Genomic DNA, 20,000 nt, shown 5'->3' on the forward strand with positions numbered 1-20,000 from the left:
ATACTCTCAAGTATTCAACACTGTTAGAACAAATGCATGCAAAGCTAATAAAAATCAAGCTAAATTGAGTGTATGAGTTGCATTGAATCTACAAAGCAATGTGGGAGTTAAAATGCTTTATATTTATTGAGTCTCTTAGAGTAAATAAAGTTTATTTAAACACATTCTTAAATTTGTTAGTTTTTATTGAGTCTCTTAGAGTAAATAAAGTTTATTTAAACACATTCTGCTGTGAACACAAAAACACGCCATCGTTTTCATAGCAGGATTTTTCCAGTGTGATGCAACACACAACAACACTGCTGGACGTCGTGTAGATGCACCATCATTTGGTGAAAATGCTCATGTTCTTTCTCCATCTCTGCAGGGAAAGAAGAATCGGTGGCCACCTTCAAGGGGAACGAGTTCTTCTGTTACGATCTGTCCATGACTCCCATCCAGAGCAGCACGGATGAGATCACGCTGTCCTTCCGAACGCTCCAGCGCAACGGTCTGATGCTGCACACCGGGAAATCCGCAGACTACGTCAACCTGTCGCTGAAGAGCGGCGCCGTCTGGCTCGTCATCAACCTGGGCTCTGGCGCCTTCGAGGCGCTCGTGGAACCGGTGAACGGGAAGTTTAACGACAATGCTTGGCACGATGTTAAAGTCACGCGAAACCTGCGACAGGTAAGACTGAGCACTCGCTTCTTTAAAGCGTTTGCGTGGATATTGATCACTAACAGATGTGCTGAATGTTGGGAATCACTGTGGAAAGGGCTCTTGGATATTTGTCACTAACAGATGTGCTGAATGTTGGGAATAGCTGTTGAAGGGGGTTGATGGGTGATTATTGGCTGGTATGGTTGTGCCGGTGTGTGTTTTCTTGTTAGACCTGATCCAGACTGATACAGACCCATACCTCCTGCTTCAGGACTTCATTATGTACACCTTAACTTAATGTTCTGTTCGGAGAAGAGTTGTCCGTCTGAAATTGACTCCAACCTAATGAAGTCTGCAGTCCTTAGGGGACGAGAGTGCGGGTCTTGTTCTACAGGCTGAAATCAAGGATTTAATGATCGGACCTGATTGACTTTACATGTCCACATTGAAAAAGAAAAGAAAGCGGTATTAATAGAACCAATAACAGCACAGAACACTGAACACAATACAGAGAAACGCTCACAGAATGAACCGTATGCAACACAATGAGATGTGTTCAACATCATTTATTAAAGGAGCTTCATTATGAGCACAAACTGGTGGAGCAAACACAATCTACTCTGATGACTCCAAGAGATGTGGCATTCACACACACATAATGAATGTTCATGGACGGAAACACAAACCAGCTTCACATACTGTACATTTATAGGCCCTTCTTCAGCTATGCCCACTTTTGTCTTTCTAAACTGCATATCTTCCAGCTGGCATTTGATGTGTCCTAAATACAATCTTAAAATCATATTTTCACATTTTCTGCATATTTGCACCAAATTACAGCTGGATTGGAAATAGCTCAGAATAAAAATATTGATATTTACCTTGATTTTTCTTCATATTTTATCTCTTTGCTGACACCTTACATGTACTAGCTTTAGAAAAATACATCTTTAATAGGGCCGAATTGTTGGTTGTGATGGAAAATATGCTGTTGTGCTATTTTTACATTTGATATAAATATTTATTATCTATAATTTGAACTGTTGAACATCTGGAGTGTTATGCTGAATGTGGTTTCATTGGTGCTTTATAGATTAAAAAGAAGGGGGAAAATATTTTTGTTTAATAAATATTGAAATGGTTGATGCTTATTTCACTTGTTGTGCAGATCATTATAGATTAGATAAAATACATCATTCATAATATTCATATTTTATTGATGGGTTCTAAAGTCTGGGTTTGGAATGAGTAAAACAAAATCTAAAAGACATTTGAAAATGAGTAAAAAATAAAAGATGAAGGAAAAACATATTTAGATTGACCTAAATATGAAATGAATTGTAATCAACCGCTGGGACATAAATGTGTGTATAGCTGAAGAAGAATCCTTACATTCTACATTTCTTTCTACACGACTGACACACACACACACACACACACACACACACACACACACACACAGATTGAATAAAAGTGAAGAATGGTTCAATACGGCCCCTGTAATTGGCAGTTGCAGATAGCGGCGTGGAGATGCGATCGATATCACTTACGCTCCTCGCTCATTCTGCCTCTGCTCTGGTAATTGTAATTGGAATGAATGTCTTGTCACCTGTAATAAGAGTGATTGTAATTGGCTGCTGTGGCACAAAGGCGTGTCTGCTGTAATAATGCCTATTGCTATTGGCTGATGGTGTGAATCCAGTGAGGAAACAAACGGGAAAATCTTTTGTCAGCCACTGAATTCAAATAAACACTCGAGTCTTTATTCTCCTCGGAGAACAAACGAGGGGTGTTTGGGTTCAGAATCACTCTTGTAAAAACAGCTTAACCAGCTTTGTTGGTTTATGCTGGTTTAGCTACCCAAAACTCCCTCAAAACCAACAAACCGAGACCAGCGGACCACCTCAGGCTGCTTTTCCAGGGGATTTAATGGAGGATTTGAGCCAACACACCATCAGACACCAGAGAATACATTCATACATGAAGATGCAGATTAATGACTGAGTGTTTGAGAGTCAGGTTTAATTCTAGATGTCTTAATTTGATTCTAGACGTGTTAATGATTTGTTAAAGGTGTTTTGGGGTTTGTGATATTATTTGTTGGGTGTCAAATGTATTTAGATTTGTCTGGAAAGACCCACCATGATAAAAACAAAAGTGTGTGTGTGTATGTGTGTAGGTGCAGGCTCTCAAATTATAGCAAAAGTTTGGAGTGAGAATACATCTGTTAGGGGAGGAGCCACTTAAATATTTGCAGCATCCAATTCTCTCAGGTTTTTGCTAGCAGTTTAATTTCACCTATTGTTCATAACTGACCAGCACAAATTTAAGAAATTAAAAGACAACAACTTTTAAAAGACAAATTCATCCAAATAAATTAAATTGATTTATGCATTTCAAAAATACAAATATATCAAAAATGAAAATACATTTTGCCCCAAATGAGTCAACTGAACAGCAGTATTCATTGTACATACTGTACTGTACATGTACAGTAGGATTGCACTTGCTCTGCGGATGTGTGTCAAGTGTGTGTGTGATTAAGTGTGTGTGTGTGTGTGTGTGTGTGTGTGTGAGAGAGAGAGAGAGAGTACAAATTTCAGCTGTTTTTTTTTTTCCTCTCTCTCTGATGTAAATGTTTTTGGCACATTTTGATGCCTGGTGACAGGTGTAGAGGCCTTCATATGATAGATAATAGTGTTCCATCCAGAGTCAAACTTTTTTAAAATTTCTTTGCATTTTTTTCTTTGCATTTTCTTTGCAACTTTTTTTTTTTTTTTTTTTTTTTTATCTAGTTTATTTTATTTTGTTTGGTTTGTTTTGTTTTTATTTTATTTGATTAATGTTATAACATCTCTAGCACTTTCCTTAGTTTCTGGGATTGGGAGCCACAGCTAAGTTAAAGCTTCTGGTTGCAAAGCAGTTGGAGTTTTTGACTCCAGCAATAAAAAATTAACACAATTTTGGCTTCCCAACATCAGCTCTCCTCATCTTTGATCAGAGGCAAGTGATTCGTCCAGGAACCGTAAAATCAGTGAAGGGGTTATAGCCATAGATAGCTATGGTTCCAGCATTCGTGGGCTCTAGCTCTGTGAACGCACGCTCCGTGTGTGTGCATGTGTCTCAGTAATGAACGTGCTTGCTTGCAGCAGGATCACCTTATTTACACGGAAACAACAACATTCAGTAACACTTTATAATAACTTTCATTAATTAATCATTAACAAACATTAAATAACACTTAATGGATCATTACTTAATATATATTTAAAGAGTTAGAAACATGAGATAATGTGCTTGTTAATGTTTGCTAATAAACTTATTAGTTAATGTTCAAACAAGTTAAATGCTTACAAATGTCATTACACTTTCAATTCCATATGATCAAGCACTTATTGAGAATCTACAAATGATTTTAACGGATGTTATAAAATGATTAAAAGCCTGTGTTATTGAGGTGTGATGCGGGTAAGTTTAGGGACTGGTTTGCTGGTTTGGGTAGGTTAAGGGTTGGTTAAAGGGTCAACAGTGTACAGGGGTCAGTTTGATCATTATAAAGGAACTCTTCAATCGGTTAGTATTATTGTTTTGATAAATGAACAAGTATTTTCTTTTAAAAAAGGATTTGTTTTCTCCTGTTTATTTATAATTCAAGGAATATCCTGTTTAATGATACACTGACGAGTAGTGTACTCATGTGAGTGTTGAGGCATGAAAAAAACATTTCTGCACCAAAATTACAATCTTTTATGTCTTTAGCAAGTATTTAGCTAAACTTAACCAGCCACCCTTTACACAAACCTTTTTACAGTAGCTAAAAGTCCAATGCCCATGAAGATACTAAATTATTAATAATCGTTTATGAACATTTACAAATGATGAATAGTTTCCACTTTAGATTGGCTACTGCAAACCATGAACAAATGATTAATAAATGATTAGTAAAGATGTGTGAAAAGGGTAAATTCGGGTTTTTCAGGACACTTTTGTCACCCTTTACACAAACCTTGTTACAGTAGCTAAAAGTCCAATCGGGTTTTTCAGGACACTTTTGTCATCGAGATGACTGCTCATAAAGGTATTAATGATTAATAAACATTCATAAACATTTACAAATGATGAATAGTTTCCACTTTAGATTGGCAACTGCAAAAACATGAACAAATAATGAATAGATCATTTGTTAAGATGTGTAAATAGAGGTATACAACAAACAAATGATCTTTTAAGCATTAAATAATGTTTGCTAATAATTTATAAATGAAAGTTATTATAAAGTGTTACTCTGATTGGCTGGTAGGTGTGATTTAACTCTGTATAACTGGAGACAGCTGTGAGATCAGCAGAGCTCTTCCCTCCGTATGCCTGTGCCTCGTCTGTTACGTGTGTATATAACGGGACAGTTATCCCTTACTTCTCAGTCTGAGAAACACAAGGTGTGAGAGCATGTGAACGGGTTCAGATGTGTGTGTCTCACAGTCAATCCGTGAGCCCTGAGACCCCTGGTGTGTGTGTGTGTGTGTGTGTGTGTGTGTGTATAAAAAACAAACGTGTGTGTGTGCGCGTGTGTGTCAGAGGTGGCTGGTTTATTGATCTGATTCAGACATACACTGACCTCACATTTACTCAAAGCTGTACCTCAGATAATCAATAGAGTAACTGTGACATTCACAAACACAGAGGAGGAATTCTCCTCTAAAGCGTGTGTGTGTGTGTGTGTGTGTGTGTGTGTGTGTGTGTGTGTGTGATATGTAAGGTTTGTGTGTGTGCGCATGAATGTGTTTGTTTCAATGTAATAAATAATTAAATGCAAGGCTGCAGCACAACATCGCCACCAAGTGGTGAGCAGTGAAAGTGCTCAGAGGTTTCTCCACTTCCTGTCCTTAGATCCTGAAAACAAACACATCCAAGATGCTGGACAGATATTATTAAGATACTTTTGATAATTAAACCAGGAATGAAAATCTTTGATAAAAATGAACTGAAGTCAAGTGTCATGTGCTTCTGTGTTCACCACAAAAAAATTAAATAAAAATAAAAATAAATTAATTTTCCTACTCAGTCTTGTTTCCAGTACAAATATCTAAACATTCTTAAGCCAAGACACATTTACTGGAGAAGTGAAATGTCTAATGAAGTGAAGTGAGTTTTTGCTTCAAGCGAGAAGAAATATCTGCCGACAGGGTCAGAAAAATCGTCTTAATTCAAAGGGGAAATAATGATTTTTTTCTGACCCTTTTGTTACTTTTTTCTGACTCTTTTTTGACTTGTTTTAATCATAAACTCACTTCATTTTAATACGTTTTTCAGAAAACAAGACCTTATCTTCAGTTGTTTTGCATCTCAAATAAATTCATCTTGATATATGAATGCTTATATATATATATGTGTGTGTGTGTGTGTGTGTGTGTGTGTGTGTGTGTGTGTGTGAGTGTGAACAAGACAGTAATTCTCAGAAGTGGTGGATCAGATCAGCTTGAGACTGGTGTATGGAAACAGTCTGGTGCTGATTTCTCTGTGTTTGATGATAAATAGACCCCTGTCAGACGGCTGTTCTTCTCTTAACGGATGCTGTAGTGTCCGGGAACTATCTGAGGTTCGATTCTCACTGCCATTTCTTGGAAGAGGTCGTGACATTTTCTCCTCAGCGTTTCTATTATAGACTCACATAGCGTCGATATTCCAGCACAGGTGAGAGAGAAACACATGTCAGAATACAGCCCTGAGACCTGATCATATAACAGCACTTCAGATCAGTGTGTGTGTGATGAATTCAGCTCTTGTTCTCTCATTCTCTCATCACAAACACTCGACCAGCTTGGTTTCATGACAGACGCGCAGCTCACATTCACAGATTGTGAAAATGCATTTTCATATTTCTCAGCGGCTTTATTAAAACTCACATCTGTCACCTGTTTCTGGAACATTATGTGATAAAATCCACACAACTATGTATTTTATTAATATGTTTTAAATATTAATAATAACAATTAATATTTATTAATGCAATACTTATTAGTATTTGAAAGTTTTTGTTTACATAATATATGTGTGTGAACTGTGTATGTGTGTATATATTAGTGCTGTCAAATGATTAATCACGATTAATCACATCCAAAATAAAAGTTTTGTTTACATAATATATGTATGTGTACAGGGTATATTTATTATGTATATATAAATACACACACATAAATTATATATTTAGAATATATTTACATGTATATACATTTATATATTTATATTCTTATATTTTATATTATATATAAATATATTTAATATATAAACATAACATATTCTTCTTAAATATATACATGCATGTGTGTGTATTTATATATACATAATAAATATACACAGTATACACACATATATTATGTAAACAAAACTTTTATTTTGGATGTGATAAATTGTGATTAATCATTTGACAGCCCTAGTATATATATAAATAAATAAATAAATACATATATATATATATATATATATATATATATATATATATATATATATATATATATATATATATATATAAATATATATATATATATGCACACACACGCATGCATATATTTTAGAAATATGTTTGTTATATTTAATTAATTATAATATAAATTATATGAATATAAATATAGACATGCAAATACATGTAAATATTTTCAAAATATATACTGTATGTGTGTGTATTTTATATACATAATAAATATACACAAAACACAAACATATATTGTGTAAACAAAAACTTTTATTTTGTATGTTATTATTCGTTGGACAGCATTTATTAGTATATCTCACTGCTGTTCAAAAGTTTGCAATCAGTAAGAAATGTAATGTTTTTAAAAAGTTCCTTTTGCTCACCAAAGCTGCATTTATTTGATCAAAAATACAGAAAAAAACACCAAAATTGTGAAATATTATTAGAATTTAAAAAATCTTTTTTAAAATCTGGTTAACCACGCAGTAAAAACTATAAATTTTTTTAAGATTTTTTTTAAGCATCATTACTCCAGTCTTCAGTGTCACATGATCTTCAGAAATCATTCTAATATGATGATTTACTGCTCAAGAAACATATATTTGTTTAAAATATAAATATTTTGTTACATCATAAATGTCTTTACTGTCACTTTGATTATTGATTAACAAAAATGTAAAAAATACTGAACCCCAAACTTTTGAAAGGTAGTGTATCTAATGTGTATTTATTTATTTGATCAAATGAAGAGTGTTTTGCACCATTCTGCACAGTCTGATCGATTTGTTTCAAGCTGCAGAAGTCTGACTTTTATTGTGATCTTCATCTTCTGGATCTCAGCGCTGAGCTCTAAACACTGCATGGGACACCAGATATTAGTCTTGTGTCTCAGGAAAGCGTCTCTGTAAATCCTCCTCTAGACCGTTACTCAGAACTGATGTAATGTATTCCCTCCGAGCAGAAACCTCTGGGTCACAGCGCCTGAGGTCACAGGTCAGAGGTCATGCACACACTTCCTGTATGCGCACTAGTGCGGAGGCTTGGGTCTGAGGTTGGGTCTGTATCAGAATCTGCATCTTTATGAGGTCTTTATGATGTTTTGTAATCACAGCGGTCTTTTCTTCCAGGTCCAAGATGGTGGCACTGCACGTTTCGTTCTTAACATGTTTTGTTCCTGAAGATGTTGTTGATGTCTCACTGTTTAACTCGGTTGTGTTTTTGCCTCCTTTTAGTCGTCAGCCAGAGACGAGTGATTTCTCGCTTTGCTTCGAAACCCAAGTCTGGCCAAATTTGCCTGTAAAGAGCCCCGCCCGCACACAGGCCACGCCCACTCACAGGACTAGCCAATCAGAATGCTTTTCCTCTAGCCCCTCCCACTCCAATCAGCTCTCCCCCGATCTATCTATCCCACGTTTCCCTTCTTCATGTGGAGAACGGTTGCGCTAACTCTTGTGTCTTCTTACTAACCCCACAGCTTCAAGCTCTTCCAGTTTCATTTGGATTTTGTGTTTGGTTTTGACCTGTTTGTGTTCCTTTGAAACGACTAACATTGTGTCATTCACGGAATGCGGGCCATCTGTTGATTTCCGAATTAACTTGCGTACTGACATACTAACCAAAATAACAATACTGTTGTCATGTTTTTGTTTTTGTTGACAAATCCTTCAATGAAGAGATTCTGTTGCTTTAGTTCTTGATTTGGATCTTGATTCTCTTTGATAAAAAACACATTAGGAAAAGAGAGAGTGAAGGCCGGTTTAAGAACGCAGCTTTTTAAAAGACCTTTATTGACTTCACGATTTGTCATTATTCTATATATTTTCTTTCCCTTCCCTTGTTTTTTTCCTAAAGCACTCAGGCATTGGACACGCTATGGTAAACAAACTGCATTATATGGTAGATATCATTCTAATTGTCTTCTACTTTGGTTTGCCCTGGATTTCCGTTTTCTATTTCTATTCTGTTTGCTTATACTGACTACACAAATCCCCATTGGTATCAAGGTAGCGATCAGACTACAGATATTCACTCTTTTGGTTTCACTGTTTCATTCGATCATGGTTTTCTCTTGGTTCTGTCCATCCTGCATCTCCCCTCCCATCAGAAAGATCTCGGGTTAAACGCTTGAGTCTCGGTCCATGTGATCGTGATCAATTCGTCTGAAATAAAGAAGTTTACCGACAGAGCATGATGAAAGTTTATGTTTAACTGTGGCTGCGCCTCAACCCAATATGATTTATTACCCTCGTAACCGATACGAACGTTGATTTGCGTGATCGTAAATGACCCCAGCGGCAGGCAGTAAGGATTTAAGGAACTCAATAAAGCTGGTCGAAAAAAACAGTAGAAACCATCACAGAAATTCTAATGGTTTTCACTACAAATACCATTACGAACATTACAAACCCTCAACTTTTAACCATTACAACCATTAAAAAACATGGACATGTTCCAATAGGATTTAGTGGTTTTAACAAGGCTGATAGAAACCCACAGGGACCATTACAGTTTCTATGAAAACTAATAGGGTACAACGGGGCTAAAGGTGCCTTTGATATTATTTTCCTCATAACCACTAGATGGCACAAAAACATGGCGTAGCACTTTCCAAAACATTCGCTTTTCAAGATGCACGTGTATATTTGTCTGATCCTTGACGCAATTGCGTGCAACAGCATAACGTTAATTCTGTGCTTACTTGATCTAATATTTTATGCTTTTTAAAATGTTGTAGATTTAAGTTGTAAACGAGGATCGCTAAAATGAATGCATATATTTTGAGACAAATGTCTTCTTGTTTAAAGAAAGAATATGTAAAAGTATGGTATTTGGGGTAAAAGCCCCCCTGCCTAAAGGCGTACAGTAATTAACATGATAATTAATAGATGGCTAACTTTTCCATTTGTTGACATGACATGGTTAGATTCAGATGGTAAATATCATATATTATGTTGGGTGTCCATATTAGAGATAATCACCATGTTTACAATGAAATCATCATATTTATAATCATGATATTAATCATATCATATAATAAAATATGATTTGTTGCTACTACTGTAAATATTATGGGATCACCATCAATACTTTCAGAATCTTTACTTATTAAAATTATTTTCGTTTCTGTATTTTAAAATGTATTTTTATATTAACATTTTAATGACAGTATATTTATTGAACAAAAATTATTTATTTTATTTTTCAAAATAAGCAGAAAATAGTACAAACTTTGCTAAAGTGATTGTTTTGAGCAAGTATTAACTTTTAAAGTTTTAAAAAACATTATTTAAGTATTGTATCAATACCGTGTGTGGGGTAAAAGGCCCCTCTTGCCACCTCATACATTTATAAGATATTTAAACAAAATAAACAACTTTTATATATTATAGCAATTATATATTTTAGGTGCAGTGAATATAATTTTTTTTTTTCTTTTTTTGCCTCGTTGTACCCTACACGTCCCATTATAACCAGTAGAACTAATACAAATTTTGTGATGGTGTCTATGTTTTGTTTTTGTTTTTTTAGCAGAGAGGGAACATTCTCAGAACAAGTTCTCTGAACAAACATTCTTCCTGTAACATAAATAGAACGTTCCTTCAAAGTTATCTGGTCTTTAATGATGTTAGCACAAAAACGTTATTTATACGTCAATCATGGAGTGTTTTTAAATGTTTTGAAATTGTATTGTTTATCTCAAAACATTCAGAGAACATTCAGCTGTTACATTCCAGTAATGTTTGCAAAATGATCACATGGGTTGGTAAAGCTGAGAAAAAAAAAAAAACCTGGATGTTTTGAACATTCAGAAATAATGTTTTCAGCTGAGCTGAGGTGTGAGTGTCCAGTCTTATAATGACTGTTATGATACGGAGTCTCTCTGGTGTTCAGCATTACTGTAGCCTGCAGGCCATTAGCTGATAATGACAGCTCTTTCGACATCAGGCTCACGTGATGCTTGGGATCAAGGAGATGTCAGGCTCAAGGAGATGTTTGGTTGACGGAACGTTTGTGTGTACTGGAGCTGGTGAGTGACAAGGGCCAGCACCCCATTACAAGAGGCACTCAGATTTACTCAACGGATCAGAAATGCAGCGATCAGAGCTCGACCCGAGCTGCATGCTTTCGGGTTTGTTTGCTTCGTTAAGTCACAGAGACTCACGCCACTGTGAGTGATGATTTCATTAGTGTACATACCCACAGGACAACTAACCTAATTATTAAACATGAACAATTAATTATTACTGAAGCACAGTAGCCTCTATAACTTCCAATGGAGGCGTTATTGATGCCAGGAAGCTTCACAGCGACAGCGTTTGTTCTGCTGTTTGGCAGACGATAACCGCCTGCAGATCTGCGCTTTATTGAACTGTCAGACCAAACCAGTGCGCTTTAGTACTTAGTGTTCTTTTATATTTAGCTTTATTTGAATACTTTCCATTTTCATTTGAATTTTCATTTTAGTCTATTTGTTATGTGCTTTAGACTTTTTTTATTCATTTCTATTTAGCTTTATTTGAATTTAATTTCAGTTTTAGTAATTTTAACTCATATTAGTAACATTAGTACTTAAACTTAAACTTATTTATATCTAATATTTTTATTTAAGCTTTTTCAATTAACAAACAGTTTTTGATTTTTTTTTTATTTGTTTTGATTTCAGTTGTAAATTGTATTTAATTTTAAAAATTTAATTCCTTGATTTTCCTTTTATGTAAAGCACTTTACATTTCCATTGTGTATGAAATGTGCTATTTAAATAAAGTTTTTTTTTTTATTATTATTCTTTTTTAGTTGTAGTTTTCATTTTACATCTAATATTTATATTAGAATTTTATTTCAGCTCTATAGTTTTAGTTAACAGTAACAACTTGGGTTGCAAAGGGGTGGAAAATTTCCAGAAACTTTCCAAAAATCCCTGGAATATTCCAAAAAATCCTTGAAAGTTTTGAACATTTCTGGAATATTTCCACCTTTTTTGCAACCCTAGTAACAACACTGGTCCAAACACGTGAGGCGTGCGTCGATGAGCTTTATCTTGAGCTGTAGCTGTTGTGTGTCTTTGTGTGGAGTATTAGATCACGAGGTTACGACAATAGCTGCATGGCATGTAGGAATGTTTCTGCAATGTGGGACCTGTGTTTATTAACACTGATACTAACTCAATAATGAAACTCATGCATGACGTCGTTCAGCAGAAACACCCGTACTCTGGTCCAGTGGTATATGTGTATACTCTATACACACATATGCATGTTTCTGATCGAGCAGACCCTATAGAGATGAGCCACGCCCCCTTCTGATAGGAATAACTTAGATCTGGTCGAAGGGTCCACATGATTGACAGCGCCAGATTCGCTCGCATTAGTTTGCAATTACACCGATCTAATGAACACTGGCGGGGTCTGGTGCTCTAGAATAACAATATTTCTGAGGCAGAGACAGTCACGCTCCCGTTTAGTTATCTGCCAGCTCGTTCCACTCATTTCTACCATCACGTGAGGTTTCCGAGCTTCTCCTGCTGTGGTTCTTTGGTATCTTCAGTACAGTTGTGTGCATGCTTCATCTGCTTCATCCCGTTCCCCGCAGCGAGAGGGAGTCTGCGATGCCCAAGCCGAACCAACCAACGCGCCTCGGCTTGCACGCAAACCTGTGGACTCAAAGTGCTCATTTTGTTGTGTCCCGCCTTCAGATTTAACCCTTTAATCAACTAAATGTTGCCGTTCCTTCATTTGTGGCGTGCTGTGACTGTGTTCTGACTCTCTCCGCCATCGGCTTGCGCTCAGTGTTTGCTTTGCCCATCATCCACAGTTCACTCCCATCAACACCTTCATCTTCATCTGCTCACTCAGCTGCATGGCTTCTTCCCCATGTCGTGACTCTTTTAGATGGTTTATTTTGTTTCCTCTTAACCTCAAAACCCACCAAACGTGACAATTCAGACCAATCTCTTGTTGTCGAATCCAATCACAAAGGATTTCACCAATTGACTGCTCTACTAATTGACTAAAACCTAAATTCTGTTACTAATCTGAATGAAACCTTTGTTATAACTGTACTAACAACCATTTTTGTGTCTGACCTGCTCTTCTTTACTAAAGTACTAACCTCCAACCCCACATACGAGCCCCACATGAGCTCCGGCCGTGCCAGGCCTCCTCTCCTGCTCCTGACCCCTCCGTCTCACTAACTCCTTTGGCTAGTTCGCTCCCGATCTCGCTCCACTAGTTCACAAACTGCGTTCAGGGCTGTTTTCCAGCTGCCAGCCACCTGTCGAAGGACCCGTCGCTCGCTCACTCGCTCTCTGTGCTTCAGTTTCTGTCTCTGTTTTTGATGGGTGAAGGTAAGCGATCTCTGGAAAGCGCAGCTCTGGAGCTCAGGTAAGGACGATCACAGCGCCGTTATAAACTTACTGCACACAGTCTGCTCTGGGTTTGGTATTTGGACCGATAGAGGACGCATATTAACTGAAAGTCAGTGGGTCCAGTGTCGTTTGGTTCCCAGTGTTCATCAAAATATCATCTGTAATGAAAGTCAAACAGGTTTGAAATCTTGACAGAATGATCGTGTGGCAGTGAATTATCTCTTTACAATTTGGTAAATATGTTCTTGTATCACATGATTCTTGGTCAGTTTATTCTGACTGAAAAGGTGTATTATTGTAGTGCGTTGTAATATCCTGCAGTCTTTCATATTTCTGTCAAGAGTACGTTGGATCACTGAATTGTTTGTGAGCAGTAGTGTAAGCTGATTGACTGATGGACAGGTGTTGAGTCTGGTGATCATACTCGTCTTTTCTGCTTCATGAAGTCAGTCTCAGTTTAGCCTAGAGAAAGAGCTCGAGGAACTAATTATGCTGTTCAGTGTCATGATTTGGATTATATTTTTGTTTTTTGTTGTACAGTAAGTGTCCAGGTTTGATTCTGTCATGCCCTCATTGTTTTTGTGAAATAATAAGATATATTTACTTGAAAATCAAAATGGTGTAGAATTGTTTTTTTAGGGCATATACATAGTTTACACAGTTTGAATATATATATATATTCAAAACACAGATTCATTCAGAAACTAAACACAGCTGTGTTGCTCAGAGACAACAGTTCTGCTCTGGCTATTAAGTAATATTTTTGTTGGCAAAACTGAGCAAAAACAGACTATATTGTGCAACATAATATTAACTTCTTATTTACTGAGCTGTTGTGTCATATCACATCTGCGCTCAAAACAGCACTCGAGTGTTGCTCGCTGCTCGTGTGATATCTGTTATGATATGATTTATTGTGTGTTTTAGATTATAATTTGTTATGGAGCATTTTTGCATCAATATCTTGAATTTTAATTATGCATCATATTTGTCAACAGTTCACTGTATGAAGTGTAAGATGATGTAAGATTGGTGTCTGTGAAGTGCAGCTAAAACTCATTTTGAGGAAACCGCCTTTAAAGATATTTACTGTAATTGAAATATACAGACACAAAATCTAACTTAAATATGTTTTTTGGAGGTTTTCATGTTCATGTTTTTTTATGATTTAATTTATTTTAGGATTTAATTTCATTATGATGGCCGTTTAGCAGATACAGTTCACTTGATTTTTATTAGAACGGTTGATGTAATTTTGTTAACCCTAAAAAAAAGAAACCTTCCTTAAATGCTTTGGTCATGTTGTGAGTGATGGATGGGCATTGAGGGAGCTTGTTTCAAGCTGCTGCATCATTTTCTGTGTGTTTGCAGTTAGTCTGAATCTTGTCTGTGGTTTTTGTACAAACTCCGATCTTGAGCTGCTGAACGTGATTGAGATGTGTGACGTGTGTTGGATTCAGTTAACAGCTGATTTAAAGACCTGTTTCAGCAGATCTGATGTTTTGTTCATTAGTTGATGACTTCAGACTGTTTGCTTTGAATCTCCTCAATCTGAGCTGCTTCAGATTTTGTGTTTCTGGTTTCTGTAATTAATGCATTGATAGAAATGAGTGTTAATATAGTGTTTACAGTACAGAGTTGTTGGTTTATTTTTGGTTATCAGAAGTCTGCTTCTAGATGTGCCTCTTGATGTGTTTGCCAAACGTTATTCATAGCTTTAGTGGAAAAAAATAAGTTGTTATTCAGTGTTGACAAGGAATCAGTTTCCTGGATGTTGAAAATGATATTTTTTTTGTGTTTAGATGAGATGTTATTTTCGTTTTTTTTAAAATTTATTTTTGTGTATGTTTGTGTATTTATTTATTTTTTTATGTTTTTGAAAGTCTCTTCTGCTCACCAAGGCTGCATTCATTTGATCAAAAACACAGTAAAACAATTAAATATTATTCCATTGTGAATCTCTGTTAAACTGTAATTTATTTCTGTGATGTGCAGCTGTATTTTCAGCATCATTACTCCAGTCTTCAGTGTCACATGATCTTCAGAAATCATTCTAATATGATGATTTACTGCTCAAGAAACATTTCTGATTATTATCAATGTTGAATTGCTGCTAAATATTTTTGTGGAAACTGTGATACATTTTATATGATGATTTACTGCTCAAGAAACATTTCTGATTATTATCAATATTTGAAATAGAAATCTTTTGGAATATTACACATTTCTTTACTGTCACTTTTCATCAGTTTAAAGCATCCTTGAGAAATAAAAGCATTAATTTCTTTAAAACAACAACAACAACCTCAACCACTTACTGACACCAAACTTTTGAAAAGCATGTGGTCAGAAATACATCATAAAGTAGGAATAATATCAGGAGTTTCTGCTCATTTCTGTAAACAGGGCAGAGTTGAATGAGGCTTTAGTTTAGAGAGGTTTCTCTGTGTGTGATGTTGGTGTTGATCGTGTAGTGTGTGTCAGACTGATGTGATGGCGATCAGACGTGTCTATTAGCCCGCTCAGGTCTGAGTAACAACAGTTTGTCTGTGGCGGCTCGTTTGGCCGAGTATAAATGAGCTGCCAGCGCTAGTCTAATGCAAGCGGCCGGCGCACCACTGCATCAATGTGAAATAATTATTTCATGGCTGACAGGTGATCAATTCTGCCAGATGTATTAGAACGGCCGATGACAACAAGATGGAGCATTTTATCAAGGAAAGTCGCTGTGCTGTGGTATTGTGTCTTCGTGCTCAGACTGGTTAGTGTGACACTGCTAACCGGACTCCGTTAACCAGAGCCAAACTCAGCTCTCAGGTCAGGTGATTCTCCAGAAACCAGCCCATCCTGACAGAAGAGCAGGAGCTGGAGAACCTGAATCGTTCAGTGCTTTCAGTCACCCGCTGAGTCTTGACAGATATGAGCTGCTTCAGAAAACTCTCAGAGAGCGTGTTTAGGTTCTGCTGTTTAGCCTCATTTTAATAGCATTTGTACAGAATGTGTTCAGCTTTGACCCTGTCATGCCCTCACTGAGGTTTTTCAGTTGTTTTTGTGCCAGAATACTACTGTCAGAACACTAATCTATAAAACAAAATGACTTTAAACCCAATCTGCCATTAACCACGTGAATACAGCAGAAAATATGACTAGTGGATATTAGCATGATTCCCCAATCAACTGATTGTAATAGGATTTTTTAATAGAACACTATTAAACTGCATTTGTTGTATTAGTTTTTTTAAATGCAGTGTTTGAATACGGGGATAAGGCACTCATTTGCAGAAATGTCCAGAACATAAATCTAAAGTCAGGCTCATAATTCTTGATTTTGTTAAAGATTATTAATGTTTTTTTTTTCCAGAGGGGATTTTGGATTCCTCTTCTAACCCTAGACAAAGCACATTTTCACCATGAGTTTAGGAATACAGTGAATATATACAAACCCCTCAGTGAAATCCTTCAGAATATAGAGAGGAGGAATCAAACTAAGTTTGATGAACGTAAGAGCTGCTGAAGTGGAGATAAAAACTCATTCTGAGAAAACAGCCTTCTAAAATAAACAATGATGCATTATAATTTAAATCTACAGATGCAAATGGATAAAGTAGAATAAAAGAAACACTTAAATGTGTTCTTTGGATGTTTGCTTAATTAAACAAGAAAAATGGCATTCAAGAGGCATTCTCTGAAAACAGCTCTTATTTTCCTGCACATTTCCATTCAGAAACATGATCTTATTTCAAGGATGTTTAGATATTATTAGAAAACAACACTAATATCGATTAAGATATTGCGCAGTTTCTAAAAGATATCATTTTTATCAGTGTAGTTTATGCATCTGTTTATCCAGGGTTAGTTTGAGCGTAGCTTAACCCTTGTTAAAGCAAGTGAGCAGGGTTAGTCATCGCTGATCCTCAGCCTGACTGAGGTGAAAGAGACCGTGAACCTGAGGCGTGCAGAGCAGGTGGAGCAAACGAAAGAGTCACGTGTGAACTCATCACTGCAATCCAGCTTTTGCGGTTAGAAATACTGATTATTATTCTGATCATAACTCATCTATCTGCTGATGATAAACTCATGCTGGTTTAGATCAAGGGCCGGATTCACCAAAATCATCTCAAGAAAGAAGTTAGGAAAGGACTAAAGATCATTTCCATTAAGTTTGTGAGAAACATTTATAATATTACAGTAGATTTCTGTTTCAAATAAATGCTGTTCTTTTGAACTTTCTGTTCATCTGTGAATCCTGAAAAATAAAATGTATCACTGTTTACACAAAAATATTGTGCAGCGCGAACTGTTTCTCGAGCAGCAAATCATCGTATTAGAATGATTTCTGAAGATCATGTGACACTGAAGACTGGAGTAATGATGCTGAAAATACAGCTGCGCATCACAGAAATAAATTACACTTTAACAGAGATTCACAGAAAACTGCTGTTTTACATCAGAATAATGTTAAACAATTTTATAGTTTTTACTGCGTGGTTAACCAGATTAGGTGAGGTTGAAGTTGATTGTGTATGTCAGGAAGAACACACTCTCTCTGTGTGTGTGTGTGTGTGTGTGTGTATCTCTCTCTCTCTCTCTGTGTGTGTGTGTGTCTCTCTCTCTCTCTCTGTGTGTGTGTGTGTGTGTGTGTGTGTCTCTCTCTCTCTCTCTCTCTCTCTGTGTGTGTGTCTCGGTCTGTGTTTTATTCACTCTCTGCCGCTGCTGCACGACTGTGGTGTGTTTGCGGTGAAGCGCGAGCCGCAGTTATTTCTGGTTTGAGCGCTGATGATGATGCTTTAGTATTCCAGTGTGTTAGGTGAGGGATTACGTGTGCTTATCTGAACATGCTCTCTGTCTTGTCACGAGGGGTTTTAGGGTAAATAAGTCAATATATCTAAGAGACAAACGGCCCATTAACACATGATCAGCTCTGTGAGGCTGTAAGACGCAGGAGCTGCTGCTTGACTTATCTGTGTTTCAGAAGCAGACGAGTGTGTTTCTCTGCAAATCTGCTTCAGTCCGAGATCGATCAGCAGAACCACACACACACACACACACACACACACACACACACACACACACACACACACACACACACACACACACACACACACACACACACACGGCACACATGCTGCATGGAACTGGCCACTACACAGCCACAGTTTAGCGACTAATGAACCAAATAAACCATAAATATACATTATCTAAGCAACACTAAACCTTAAGTGAGTTATGCATCAACAATACTCAACATACTGCAAAGAGAAGTTTAAAAATGTCCTCCATAAATGTTCAAATACTGTAAGTTCCAGAAATGTGTCCTACTTGATAAAATCACCCAACCCAAGTTTTGCACAAGCAGCAATTCAAATGTCACAGATAAATATTCAAAGACACATTCCAGTACTTTGAAACCAGTTTTCTCAAGTTTGAACCTGAGCTTCTCACTCAGACTCTACCTACACAGTAAGTCTGTGAGAGTCATAGCTACACTGTGTTAAAGAGCGCACGACGAAGATGAAAGGTTATATAGCATTAGTCTTTAATCCAACAAGGGTAAATCCAAACACAGTGTATCTCAGCAACATTTAAAGCCCGAGACACACTGCATGATTTTGGGGTGTCCCTGGTGAAAGATGGGCATCGTGAAACAATCGTGCTGATTTCTGTGATCGTGGCTCCTAATCGGTGGTCCTGTGTCGTACGGTGAGAGAGGTTCAAAGACGCCCGTTGTCACAGTCTTGTGACCAAAGATAGCCTGCGATCATTTTCTGGCAGTGTCAGAAGTTCAGCATGTTCATCGCACAGTGTGTAGTATACACGGAATAATTGGCTCTGAGCCGTTGAGTTATTAGAAAATAATGCACACCTGAGGAGTAACATAACTCTGCTTCACATCATGGCTACATCACACTTCAGGTGTGCATTATTCGTCTAATAATTCAATGGCCCGGAGCCAATTATTCCTTTCTGTACATATCTTTGCCAAAACTGCCCCAGATAAGTTTTAATGTACCTGGGCCACACTCGCTTTACACCCTGAGTAGCCTTTGTCAACTGTGCCACATTTATGCCAAAGGTGGACCACATTTGTGTGTGTGTGTGTGTGTGTGTGTGTGTGTGTGTGTGTGTGTGTGTGTGTGTGTTTGAGTGTGTACTACTTTAACGTTTACCATCAGAAGTTCAGCAGCAGTTGAGTTTCTCCTTTTATTGCTGTAACTTGTTTGTTCCTGATGCAACCTGCTGAAACACACAAGTGTGTTTGTGTGAGTCACTGCGCTCAGACGATTATGAGCTTCATCGTGGTTAGTGGCTCCACGCATGTTTATACAGTCACAACAACACTGCCAACAATCATCCTGTTTTCCAATACAAACATATAACCTCTCCGAAATCAAGATACATTTACTCAAGAAGCAAAATAAGTAGATTTTGGGGGGGCGGGGGGGGGCTGTTGACTATGAAAATCAAGTGATTTTTTTGCTTAAAATAAGGAACAATATCTGGATCCTTTTTTTAAATTATTTTAAG

At 36.8% G+C, this 20,000-nt stretch overlaps 1 protein-coding gene across 1 annotated transcript in view; it reads left to right on the forward strand.

The window, feature by feature from the left end:
* nrxn2b (neurexin 2b) overlaps window positions 1-20,000 on the forward strand; it is a 682,623-nt gene that overhangs the window by 296,196 nt on the left and 366,427 nt on the right. The window contains exons 5-6 of the mRNA XM_042728878.1: window positions 368-669; window positions 8,963-8,986. Of these exons, the coding sequence (XP_042584812.1) occupies window positions 368-669; window positions 8,963-8,986 (326 nt within the window). The remainder of the gene's footprint in view (window positions 1-367; window positions 670-8,962; window positions 8,987-20,000) is intronic.

This window comes from Cyprinus carpio, chromosome B7 (genome assembly GCF_018340385.1).
Source record: "Cyprinus carpio isolate SPL01 chromosome B7, ASM1834038v1, whole genome shotgun sequence".
Lineage (NCBI taxonomy): Eukaryota > Metazoa > Chordata > Actinopteri > Cypriniformes > Cyprinidae > Cyprinus > Cyprinus carpio.